Genomic DNA, 13,326 nt, shown 5'->3' with positions numbered 1-13,326 from the left:
ATGCTCACAAACAATTTCAGCAAAGCTTCAGCCAGTTGATGAAGAATTTGGATGGAAGTTCATCCAGAAATACCCAAAATGACTCAATGCTAGAATTGCAACTGTCTTCAAGTCTACTGTCTGTTGTCTTTATGTCTATAAAGTACTAACATTTAGACCACAGCATGAAGTGTCTGTGACATTATAACAATTCAAGTATGTTACATTAATTAAGAGTGAATTTTTGTATTAACATGTTAATAGTTAAACATGAAGGAAATGACATAAGAAATTCTAATTGTTCTGAGGCAGATTAAGTACTTTGAAAATGCACTTAATATTTAAGACTGACAGTCATTTGGAGTTCTTTTTTTATTTTTAGTGAGCTTTAGCTAATTTGCACATACCTTTGTTATGCCAAGAACTCCAATATTTGGACTTGAAGAGGTAGATCCATTGCCAGTTCCAAGTAATCCAGCAATAATGCAGGAGATACCTTCGGTAAAAATTCCCCTAGACATGCAAGGTTGAGAGTACATATATTCATTTCTTCTATTGCAGAATCAATTAATATTAGTTGTCATCATGAATACTCTGCAACCATCCATCCATTTTTAAAACTCTCTTATTCCAATGCATGGTTGCAAGAGGCCATATTTATTTTCATGCAGATTAAATATACATCTGTGGTGGGCTGGTGCCCTGCCCGGGGTTTGTTTCCTGCCTTGTGCCCTGTGTTGGCTGGGATTGTAGTTAGGATATAGCGGGTTGGATAATGAATGGATGGATGGATTAAATATACATTTTCTTATAAAGGACCATTAATCAACCAAAAACACACCTCTTTAAGATGTGAAAGGAAGTCTGAATATGAAAACCCATGCAGACATGGTGTAAAAACTGCACAGCAAGTGACTATTAAAAGATGTGATTTCAGGTCCCTGGAGGTGTAAAATAATGGTACACGCCACTGTCATGCTATAAAGCCATACAAAATCAATCAAAAACAGTACAAGAGAATAATGCTGTGTTATGAGGATTGTGATAAGATCCCAGACTGAGGTATTCCTGCTAGAAGAAGAGAAGAACACAATTACTGTGGGGTTGGGGAGGGGTAGTTTGGGAGCATGCACTGATACAGCACATTGCCATAAACACCACACGACAAACCACCTCAGGATCCCAAATTAGGACCCAAGCGCAGCCATGCAATGGGTAAAATCTCAGCACCACACTACTTGGAATGGAATGGAACAGTGTGAGGTTTTTTACAGTGGCTGGAGTGCCAGTCCTGCCACCAACCCCCGAGTTCTCCCTGCAAGTTATAGGACCTGCTTGCAGGATTACATGCAGTTTAATGTCATATTTAAGAAGGAGCAATTGTTGGTTAAGGTCCAAATATGTCACAGCTGAAACACTAGGGGGAGCTTGCAGAGACTAAAAAGCAGTGAAGGCCTTGAAAGAGGTCAGCATATTTAGTGCAAAGTTGTAGCACAGAAGTATTTAGAAAAGGGTGGGCAGGTCAAGAACAGTTCTGGGTGCCCAATGCTTTATTTAGAAGCAAGAGAATAGGAATGCAGCATGTCTAGGGCTGCCAGAAAAGTACAGCTGCTGGTTTAATATCTGCAACAACATCACACTATGCATCTATCTTCCCAAACCTCTTGACAATGAGATACAATCTAGGTCATCTCACAGAAGTACACATAATGGAAAGAATTTTTCCATTAAAAAAAACAGTGGTTCTGTCACCTAATAAACTACTTCTAAATCTAGTTTTATTTCAAATTAAATATAAATCGGGTATATACTAGGTGTTGACATAGAGATTTAGGTGCCAGCCCATATTCTACATAACCAGTCTGATTCTTTGAAATGTCTCCCAACTCTTGATGACAATAGACCAGGTAGTGAAATAAAGTCTCAGGGGCCACAAAGTATTCATACATGTGTATCAAATTGCATTTGAGCTCAAAATATTAATCAAATTGGTGAATTTACACAATAAGGCCACTATTAGACATTCAAAGCATTCTTCAAGAATCATTTTTGATCCTTCAACAAACCATATATGTTTATGGATGTCCATTGTCCCCACAATCCTAAATTGGAAGAAGCGGATGTGTACTCATTGTTATATTTGAGTTCAGTATTCATGTAATATGATGTTGTAATTTAATTGTTCTGTACATTGTATTTGAAGTAAGACCACAAGATGGTGCATTACCTAGAATTGCTGAATCACAGATCCAGTTTCCTTAGTATGAATCCCTTGTTGGGTTTTTACAGTACAGAGTTTCATGATCTTTCAATGTGTGAATGGGTTTTCTTTCAGGTACATCCTCCAAGATGTGCACCAGCAATTCTGTATTAGACCCAGTACAGTATGACTGGGTTTTGATGCGTGTTAGTAGTCTGTGATACACTAGTTACCTTTCCAGGTTCCCACCTTGGGTCATATTCTGACAAGATAAGTAGGTCTGAGAATGTATGGAGGTATCTGAAATAGTGAATGTCATCCTCAGAGAATATGAGCTACGCAACTTCAGAGAATGAAGCATGCAGACAACAGAGTTGTTTGCACCTATACTTTGTGCACCCTACTTCCCGCACGTACCTGTTAATGGCATGAATCGGTGGGGGTGGCGCTCCTGCAAGTCTTGCACAAGCATAATAATCCCCAATAGATTCTATAATACCAGCAAGTGTTGCACTGAACATTCCTAGAACACCAGCTGCAGTCACTGTTGGCAAACCCCATTGGCCTGCAATGGACAGACAGAGAGAGGTGTTATCTTTATCATCTAGCATTTCAAAAAATGTTCAGCTATTCTCATTGAAAATTAGCTATTTCAATGAGTTCAAAACATGAAAAACCTTGAATGGATAGCTGGATGGCATAAAATTTACCTATTTTTGTATTAGTTAAAACATCTTCAAATATACATAGATGTAAATGAACACCTCCTATTTCCATTTTTACATCAATTCTTAAAGGACATTCTTTTCGATAGAATGGTCAAAAATGGATCCTATCTTAACAAAGCAGTAGCTCTTAAATAAAACTTTATCAGAACTATGAGTAAATATCTAATCACTTACATTCTCCATATATCACAGGCTAATCTATACTATACTAAGAGCGCATTTTCTGCTCCCAGTAAAGTCAGAAGCACTGGAATTTTCCTTCAGGTCCTGTGATCACACAATTTGTCAAGCAGCGGTCCACCAGAAGCAACAGCATAGCCCCAGATCAAAGCACCCTCCAAAGTACAGACTAGATCATACTAATAATGAAACATTTGAATGAAAAATTCAACAATAATTTTCCCATTTAATTGAAAATGAAAAAAGTATGTTCATACTTAAATAAATATGTAGATAATAATAATAATAATACAAGTTAAAATGTCGTAATTTGGTTTCCATTATTTACTTGTCATTTAAAAATATGTGCATTGGCATAGGAATTGGAATTATTAATTACAGCACAAAGGACAATACTCTCTCCATCTTCCAGGGAAACAAACAACCGAATAATGAGAGATTACAAATGCTCCTTGTTCATTAGTCACCTCAACCAAGTGAAAATGAATTTAATTACATGAACTGACTAAAGATTCTTCACTTTATCAAGAAAAAATTACACAAAGGCTTTCAAGCAAAAAGCGAAAAACACTTACACGGATAAGGCATTCGAAACCATGGCGCGATGGACATTATTTCTCCTCGGGCATCTGTACGTGCTTTGTGGCCATACTCAGCTGGATCCTTTGGTAGTACATCAGTCAGTGTAAGAATGTAGCAGATCAGCCACACTACCATGATAGCCATGATAATCTGATGGAGACAAAACAGCTTTGAAGTTACATGAACAAGAGGCAAAATATGTATGAGACAAATCCTTCATTTGCAAAACTCAAATTGATTAAAAAAAGAATAAAGGAATTTAGAAAATGCTGAAGGTAGAGCGAGCCATGAACAAAGTGCCCCACGTTTGAGATATAATAGATAACCTACCACAGAAGTGACAGAATGAAATAGTGAGAACACGTAGGGATAAAAGAGAGCTAAATAATTTTAATTGTAATTTCTTTACATTCTTATACTATAATTTAGCATAAAGTGTGCAAAATAATTATAAAAAATCAAACAAACAAAAAAAAAACTTACAGGAAACATTTTGAAAATCTGTATCTTTGCAGTGATACAGCCTTTGCCTATCTTGTACATTGGGACAGGAAAAGAAAAATTCCTCAGATACTGAGCAAATAATACTATCAGGAAGATAGACCTGTAAAAGACAAAAAATCCAGGTATTCAGCTTGATTAAAAAAGCTCAATAAGGAATTAATGCCATTAAGCAGGTGCTGAGATTCCCGAGTAAACAAAACCATTTATAGTAGTATGGCCTGAAATATGAATGCAATGCTCTTAATACTCCTCTGTCAGTTCTCAGTATTACTTATACAGATGACATATAAAAAATTTTTATTAAATGGTATACCAATCAAATATCTCACGAAGCATTCATATTACTACATATAACATTTCTGTTTTTAGTTAATTCTGTAAACAGAAATTATTCTCAAAAAGTCAGATTGTAGATATACAATGTTCCAGCACACAGAAAGTATAGAATAAACAACACAACATACAAAAATGAACAATATTGCACAGAAATATTACAATCAGCATGTTTTACTTCTTCCGACTTTCAGATGTGATACGATACTTATAATGTACTGATGGACAAAAAATGTCTTTAAAGATACATAACTTACCTAATAATTTATGAAACAGACTGCATGTGCATACTGTCATTGTGTACCCCTCTCACAATTACAGATGGGCAGCTGGATTAATAACAGTCATTATGAGGTAATGAACATACTGTATCATTGAAGAAAATAAGGGAATCACAGCACAACTAACTAAACTAAACACATCAATTAAATAAATCTCTAAGTTAGAAAATCAACATTATGACTCATGAAATTTGTTCTAGGCAAAAGAATAATATCACACATCTGTTGTGTGCTCTTTGTGTATTCATTGTTATTGTAGTTTTAGTTGCTTAATTTTATTTTTTTTATTTTAGGCTGTTGGTAAAGTTGCATTATATGATACCCATTATAGTGTCTATCATACAAAATACAAATAAAAAGATACAAATAAAAGACTTCTTTTTTTACTGTCACAAACAGTGTGCTCTGCAACTGTTCATACTTTGTGAGCTACTCTCCTTACATCATGTAACTTGCTGTAGTCTGACAGCTTCCATGTCTGTTACATACAGGGTATGGCTCATGTTATTGGCCTTCCCAAAAATCATGTCTGTAACTGATGATGTAACTGATGAAGGCAGCTGTACTTGTTTAGGCTATTTAAAGTTAACCATTTAGGACATACTATCTGTTCGGCGCAGATACCAAGATGAGGTTGTGGAAGACAGTTTCATGTCATGGCAAGATTGAGCACAGCAACAAGACACAAGGTAGTTCTACTGCATCAGCAAGGTCTCTCCCAGACAAAGATTTCAAAGCAGACTGGGGTTTCAAGATGTGCTGTTCAAGCTCTTTTGAAGTAGCACAAAGAAACGGGCAACGTTGAGGATTGTAGATGCAGTGGTCGGCCAAGGAAACTTAGTGCAGCAGATGAAAGATACATCAAGCTTATTACCCTTCGAAATTGGAAGATGTCCAGCAGTGCCATCAGCTCAGAACTGGCAGAAACCAGTGGGACCCAGGTACACCCATCTACTGTCCAGAGAAGTCTGGCCAGAAGTGGTCTTCATGGAAGAGTTGCAGCCAAAAAGCCATACCTCCGATGTGGAAACAAGGCCATGCGACTCAAGTATGCACGAAAACATAGGAACTGGGGTGCAGAAAAATGGCAGCAGGTGCTCTGGACTGATGAGTCAAAATTTGAAATATTTGGCTGTAGCAGAAGGCAGTTTGTTCGTCGAAGGGCTGGAGAGCGGTACAATAATGAGTGTCTGCAGGCAACAGTGAATAATGGTGAAGGTTCCTTGAACGTTTGGGACTGCATTTCTGCAAATGGAGTTGGAGATTTGGTCAGGATTAATGGTGTTTTCAATGCTGAGAAATACAGGCAGATACTTATCCATCATGCAGTACCATCAGGGAGGCATATGATTGGCCCCAAATTTATTCTGCAGCAGGACAACGACCCCAAACATATAGCCAAAGTCATTAAGAACTATCTTCAGCGTAAAGAAGAACAAGAAGTCCTGGAAGTGTTGGTATGGCCCCCACAGAGCCCTGATCTCAACATCATCGAGTGTGTCTGGGATTACATGAAGAGACAGAAGGATTTGAGGAAGCCTACAGCCACAGAAAATCTGTGGTTAGTTCTCCAAGATGTTTGGAACAACCTACCAGCCGAGTTCCTTCAAAAACTGTGTACGTAGAAGAATTGATGCTGTTTTGAAGGCAAAGGGTGGTCACACCAAATATTGATTTGATTTAGATTTCTCTTTTGTTCATTCACTGCATTTTGTTGATTGATGAAAATAAATGATTAACACTTCCATTTTTGAAAGCATTCTTTGTTTACAGCATTTTTTCACACCTGCCTAAAACTTTTGCACAGTACCATATGTTGCTCACCCATTCTTTCTGGAATTAATTTCATGCTTCTAGCATCATCTACCTAACAAACAAGTGCATTTAAATAAAATAAATGTGTTCACAGATCATACAAATGCAACAAATATTGTACCAACTGCCAGAAAATAGTTATGCTAGACTGGAATCGCTGAATATCAAATCATGAGTTTTTGCTATAAGCTGTGTTGTAGCATATTTCAATCCAGCTATGTAAAACTTATACATCGTTTTCCTTATACTTTCTTCTTTCAAGCACCATCAACATGTGTCAAATAAAATATATCCTTACAATTAGACAGTATTAAGGAATACGTTTACTTGAATAATGTACTAAATAAAACAATTGAGCATGTTTGCCATTTGAATTAACCTGTTTATATTAAACTAAAAGTCACCAGCAAATGCTGTTCATTTTAATATCACTGTATGCTAAAAAATATCCTGCTTCCTTAACAAATAAAAAGAGATTTTGTAATATAAAAGTAAGTTCCATTTGTCTCATAGTAAGCAGAAATGGCACTTTTGTTTTGGAGAGTTTTATTATAGTAGTTAGCTTGCAACATGTACTGGACTTTGTTAAGGAATCTGGCTCCTGGCACTCAGTTCCTATGCAATTAGCCAAATCCCTAATTCCAGATTCTTTGGCTTATTTTCTTGTTTCAGACTTTTTCTATTTACTATTTTGACTATAATTTCCTTTTGTTTAAGGTTAAAGACTGACTTACATTTCTGACCTTTTACCTGCCCTGAAGTTACCACTTACAATTGATCACCCAACTTACTTTTAGTCCTTTAAACCAGGGGTGCCCAACCCCTGGTCCGCGGCCCACTACCGGTCCGCAGCCGTCTGACAGCCGGGCCGCGAGAGAACTGCCGGCAACGGCGGCTCACTCAGACTTTTCAGAACGCTTGGCGGGCGGGGCTTTGCAGCGGTGCAGAGAGAGGAGAGAGACCGAGGTGAGAGACTATTACAACAAAGTATTTTTATGGTCCTGACAGTTTCCCCATATGACATGAGTCTATAGAAATCACGTTACTACGAAATACATTCAACAGATGCTTTCATTACAACGAAGTGACCTTGAAATGCTTGAACGAATTATACACAGAGCAGTTAGATCTGTGGTCGCAGCTCAGTTGTGCACGTTTGCACAACGATCCCCAAACAGAAACATTGTAAAAAAAATCTCTTTCTTCGAACTTTCCTTGTACTGTTTTTTTTTTTTTTTTTTTTTGTTGTTTTTGTTGTCTGTGGTTTTCATTGATTCCTTTTGCTTATTGCTTGTCAACATTTGAAAAACATCCATTGGAATTTAACTCATTGTCACCCTCCTATAGAAACGGCAGACACGAAAAAAAGATTGCAGTGTTAATGTTTGTGATGTGCAATCTGTTGGATTGGCAAATGTAAAGCATATGTCTTTGTTATATGCAAAAAAAGAGGAAAAATCTCAGATTGCAAATGTATGCGAACTGCTTAATAACTTTAATAATAATAGAAATGTTATGTAAATTGTGTATAAAACAAACCCCGACCGGTCCATGGAAAAATTTGCATCTAATAAAGTGGTCCTTGCTGTCAAAAAGGTTGGGGACCACTGCTTTAAACTATATCTCCACATCTTTCCTTTGCCTCATGTTATTGAACCCAGAGCTCTTAACTCTGAACTGGAAATAAAGCATCATTACCCACTCAATCCAGAAAGGTCATAATTGGACTGTATCATTAGTTCCAATCAATTTGGTCTACCTAATAAACATTCAATTAAAAATAAGAGGATCACAATTGCAATAATCAGGGGTATTGGACACATTGATTTTGCTGTTGCTTAGAAATTATTTTTTGTTTTTCAATTTTGCTTGGTCCCAAAGTGTTCAGTAGGATAACAGAAGTGTCCTATTATTGGACAAATGTTTCGGTGAGTGTCAGAGATTTTAACATGTTTTTCATTTTGGTTAAAGGCAAGAGAATCATCAAGGTCACTTAGCAGGATCACTGCACAGAAGTCATCTTTTATCTTCACTATGTTAGTAGGACACAACCAAACTAAGTCAAAATTAAAGACTTCAAAATCAAAGCCCTTTTTCCTAAATGTTTTTGTTTTCCTTTATTTTCTGGAACGTTAAATTTCTCATAAAGGTCCTTCCCTGGTTTAGTAAAAACTTAGACAATTTGTAAGTTGTTCTTCCTTTTTTAATAGTCTTATTGACCTCACACACCACACTATGTTGTCTAGCAATTTAATATTGATAGAAAATGGTGACAGAATGATAAAATATAGAAATTATAATAAATAAAATTAGTAAAAGGTGTCAAAATTAATTAACATTCCTTACAATCTGTTTGTTTTGTTGCTTGAACAACAAACATACAATGTGCAGTTGCCAACAGATGGCGTGACGTTTTATATATAAGCAGGTGCAAAGCTCAGCATGCTGTCAGATTTTTGTGTAGGAGAGTTTCTACCAATACTTTAGAGAAAAACAAAAACAAAAGCATTACTCGAAGAAATAAGCAGTAGATGGGAGGCAAAAATGTAAAAATGAACAGATTTATTTTCCCCAAAAAGAAAAAAAAACTTAAATTGGTTTAACGGAGGATGCAGTGGTATAGTTAATGGGGGGGGGGGGGGGTATGGTAGGTGGCAAGTGCCTCAGATCTGATTCATATTGGGCTTATATTGTGCTTTAAGGAATTTCTTTCTTACTGACACTCACCCTGTCAAGCCTGCAGCACAAAGCACTCTTAGTTCAGCTTGGGTTATATTCACATGTTTATTTGCTTCAAACCAACCAACAACTACACATGGTCTAATCTGCATTGATAAAGTGTATGAAGAAGAGCAAAGAGTGACAGGACAAAGCAGATTGTCCAAAGGAGAAAATGACTACATAAATAACACAGAAAATGATATAACATATGCAGGGTGTGATAACTGTGCAGCAAGTGATGACAATGACAGTGTCAGTGGCCCATCACAATTTTCCAGTGTATGTTGACAATGCTAACTTAGCGTCCTCATTCAAGCTTAAAACTCAAGAAACCTACCTTACAGTTCTGCACTGGTTCAAAAATCATGACATTCAACCCTGAAGTCATAATAGCTTTTCTTGATTATATGGTAAATTCTTGGGATTTGTGTGCTGTTTTGTGCTGGCCATTCATTAAGATAGCTAGGGTTGCTTGTGGGTTGTACAAAAAGATGTTTGCAGCCTCAGTTCTAAAGCCTTGCTCCACCACTAGGTGGATGCATGATAATCAAAGCCGCACTAGTTAGGGCTTTTTATAGGCCCAATATTTAACTTTGCCTTACTCCTGACCGTCAACTTAGTTATGATTGAAATTTCTGGGTTTGACATTGTTTTGTACTTTTGACCAAAAAAACTTCCTATGACCATGAATAGGATTAACTTGTTTTCAGAATGTAATGTAACCCACATTTTCTTAGCAAAAAGACTATTTCATTTAAAAGAATGAGTTGCCAGCTAGCCATTTCCACCCGAACTTCAGAATAGGTAATCCACCTGTAGTTAAGCATGTTTGGGCCTGTGCTGTACTTGAATAGGAAACCATCTAGAAAAAGCATGGATTGCTGCTGGAAGTGGTGTTGGTGAGGCCATCAAGGGGAACTTACCCCTTGTGAGTGGATCCCAATGACGAAGCACAATGACAGGGACACTGTGCTGTAAAAACTGGCATTGTCCATCAGTTGAGATGTAAAATCAAGTGCATGACTCTCTATGGTCATAAAAGATTCCTGGTCATCTTTCAAACAAGAGTAGTTCATTTCACAATGTCCTGGTAAAATTTTCCACCATGGCCTGGTCATTCTGGCTCCTTGATATTTACTTGTTCTTTATTTGCTAATTTTCTCATTCACTCCTTCACCACCTAATAGCTAATGTGGATTGGGCATACTGCTGCAACAATGGCTGCTATAACATCATTGAAGATGATATCAATTGGTAGTGGTTGAAGTGATTCCTCACTGCCTATGTAAAGCACTTTAAGTAAGTTTGTAAGTGCTACATAAACGTAATTTATTATTATCATTAACTGCTATAAAATATGTGTTAATTACATGTGCAAGATTGGTTTGACTCGTACGGGGTCTGATATGAAGGATACATGTGGGAAGAATGACCGACTTCAACCAATCAAAGAACTACTACCTCCATTCTCACCTCTTCCGGTCCACTCACTACATAACAGTCCATTTCCTAGTGTTATGAGTTGCAAATACTCACAAACTTCAAAAAAGACTTCACCTTTAAAATTAGGCCTCAATTAAAAAAAAAAATCAGGCATGTACTCCCACACAGGCCTGAAAATTTAAGGTAGGCCTCACCAGCAGACATTAAGTGTGGTCCCCCAGCCTTGAGAAGCAGGCTTGCAGATTATACTTATACTTATACCTTATAAATTCAAGAAGTGAGAGGAGAAGGAGAGGAGAGTCCGGACTCAGACTCAAGGTGGTGAGCCGGAGCAGCTCCTTTTCAAGTCATACCTGAGAATATTTCTGGTAAACAATACTGCCTCCAAGAGGCACTCTATAGGAAACTGTAGCCTACTTCTGGCAACTCCTACCAGCAGCTCTTAAGGAACCCACCAAGGCTGCCCAGTGCCCACTAAAACTACAACTTCCATGCAGCACTGCAGATGTCCAAATGGGAGCCTTGGCAAAGTGATGCTTCATGACAAGGAAACATCACCCACCCTAACTGGAATGCCAGCCCATTCTTGCCTTCCATTACACAGTACTTGGAATTCATCCACTGCTCTCATTGTCAAGACTGCTGGCCAATGCTTTCATCACGTTTCAACTCATAATGTGTTTATATTTAAAATGAATAATTTACCATTAAGTGTTCTGATCAAAAAACTTTACCAAAATGTCTGAGAACTTCACTAAACATTGCTATCCATGTAATGCTCCATAGATTGACCCACATTATTGACCATATAATTTTAGATAGACAAGTAGTATTTCTGTAAATTTGTGTTGCAGTATGTTTTGCTTTAGAGTATCTTTTGTGTAAAGTTTTAAATTCTTACTCTGGGTTTATGTGGTTTTCTTCCTCTGTTTCAATATATGCATTTAAATTTCTTTCAGTAGCTAAGTAAGAGTGTGTATATGCATTTCAATAAAACAGCATCTTATGTAACTCTCACATTGCCAAGATATCGTTCATCACATCTTGATCCTGATCAGAAAATGCTCTGGACCAAACAATTGCAGACAGTGCAAAAGTAAAGAACAAAAAACACTATTAAAATATATATATATATATATATATATATGGAAGAGAAGGTATATATATATATATATATATATATATATATATATATATATATATATATATATATATATATATATATATATATATATAAAATGAACATTTTGTAAGGAATAATTCACATGAAAAACTGATGAAGTAGACTTAAAACCCCTTTTAGATTATTTCCCCAACTTAATACACCAGTCACAACAAAACACAAATTATGCATTCATAAATACAAATAAAGACATCAGTCCTTACAACAATGAAAGACCCCAGTGAGATCCAGCTCGGTCACCTGCTGCTTGAAACACTGAGAGGCCAATCAAAGAAACGGTTGGTGTTACAGTCAAAGGTCCGATGTAACTGAGCAGCACACCAGGCAGACCAATCAGTCCAATCACAACTTCAACAAGGCTGGAAACAATGATGGCTCCTTGTATCTGCACAAAAAGTGTTCCATATTGAAATGTAAGATATAATACATAGCAATTTAGATTTAATATAAATGATTAAAAGGTGATGGACTTTTAATCTGGGACTAAGGAAAATAGTAAAGTTAACATGACAGTAGATAGCAAAATAAGAAAGTTTATAAACAGCAGAGAAGTTTCTAGTCAGCTAGTTGTCTGGCATTAGCTAAGAGAGTTCAACAGGAACTGGATCCTGCACATAGTTTTCCTGTTCCTTCATTCTGTTTGCAATATTGCAGGTGTCTGCACTACCAAAAGAGATGCAAAGAGTCTGCTGCTGATCTGACCACATAACTGTTCAAAACAAAGGGTGACGTAGTATGGGCAAAGAAAACCCCTACTGCATCATGTGCCCCTACATGCTGAGATAACATACAAAAGCAACAGGTAGCAGATAGACTCAAATTTTATTTCAAACTGCTTCATTTTAGTGAAAGAAATACTAAACAGACTTATAATATACCTTTAGATAAAATATATTACTCATTTCTTTATATTTACTGTGATGTTTATTTAATTACTTTCTGTACTTACTTTATATGTATTCTATATGTATATATCCTTTTATATATTTGTGATGCTATAATTTTATTAGCATTATCTTCATACTCAGAGTGGAGTAAATTAAGAATTACTTTATACATTTTTTTTAGAGTCAGATTAAATTTTGTTTGCATTAACAACCCTGTTTGGCATGGCATATCATTAAGGAAGTATGCCATCTTAAAGATTTCTGTAATTACTTCTGATGTCCTAGTTTGCAATTAATTTTAATGAGAGACAAATGAAAAAACCTGTCCCTTAAGATGTGCTCAAATATTTCCCAGTTGTGGACACTTTTGAAAACTGCATACCCAAAGGCAAAATTGAGTATTTAATGACCAGGAAATTATAAAAGCCGACTGGAAAAAACAAAAAAGAAGTCCAGCATAAGCTAAGAGTCTAATTACAAAACAAGCAGA

At 36.5% G+C, this 13,326-nt stretch overlaps 1 protein-coding gene across 1 annotated transcript in view; it reads right to left on the bottom strand.

Moving 5' to 3' along the window:
* Window positions 1–13,326, bottom strand: part of slc23a1 (solute carrier family 23 member 1) — a 64,777-nt gene that overhangs the window by 26,410 nt on the left and 25,041 nt on the right. Inside the window, exons 7-11 of the mRNA XM_028812560.2 lie at window positions 12,153–12,334; window positions 4,153–4,273; window positions 3,663–3,819; window positions 2,597–2,744; window positions 387–492 (exon numbers count right to left, since the gene is read on the bottom strand). Coding sequence (XP_028668393.1) covers window positions 387–492; window positions 2,597–2,744; window positions 3,663–3,819; window positions 4,153–4,273; window positions 12,153–12,334 — 714 coding nt within the window. The remainder of the gene's footprint in view (window positions 1–386; window positions 493–2,596; window positions 2,745–3,662; window positions 3,820–4,152; window positions 4,274–12,152; window positions 12,335–13,326) is intronic.

Source organism: Erpetoichthys calabaricus, chromosome 11 (assembly GCF_900747795.2).
Source record: "Erpetoichthys calabaricus chromosome 11, fErpCal1.3, whole genome shotgun sequence".
In the NCBI taxonomy this organism is placed as follows: Eukaryota; Metazoa; Chordata; class Cladistia; order Polypteriformes; family Polypteridae; genus Erpetoichthys; species Erpetoichthys calabaricus.
The sequence above is the reverse complement of the archived record's forward strand: the minus strand, read 5'-3'. Positions and strand labels throughout refer to the sequence as shown.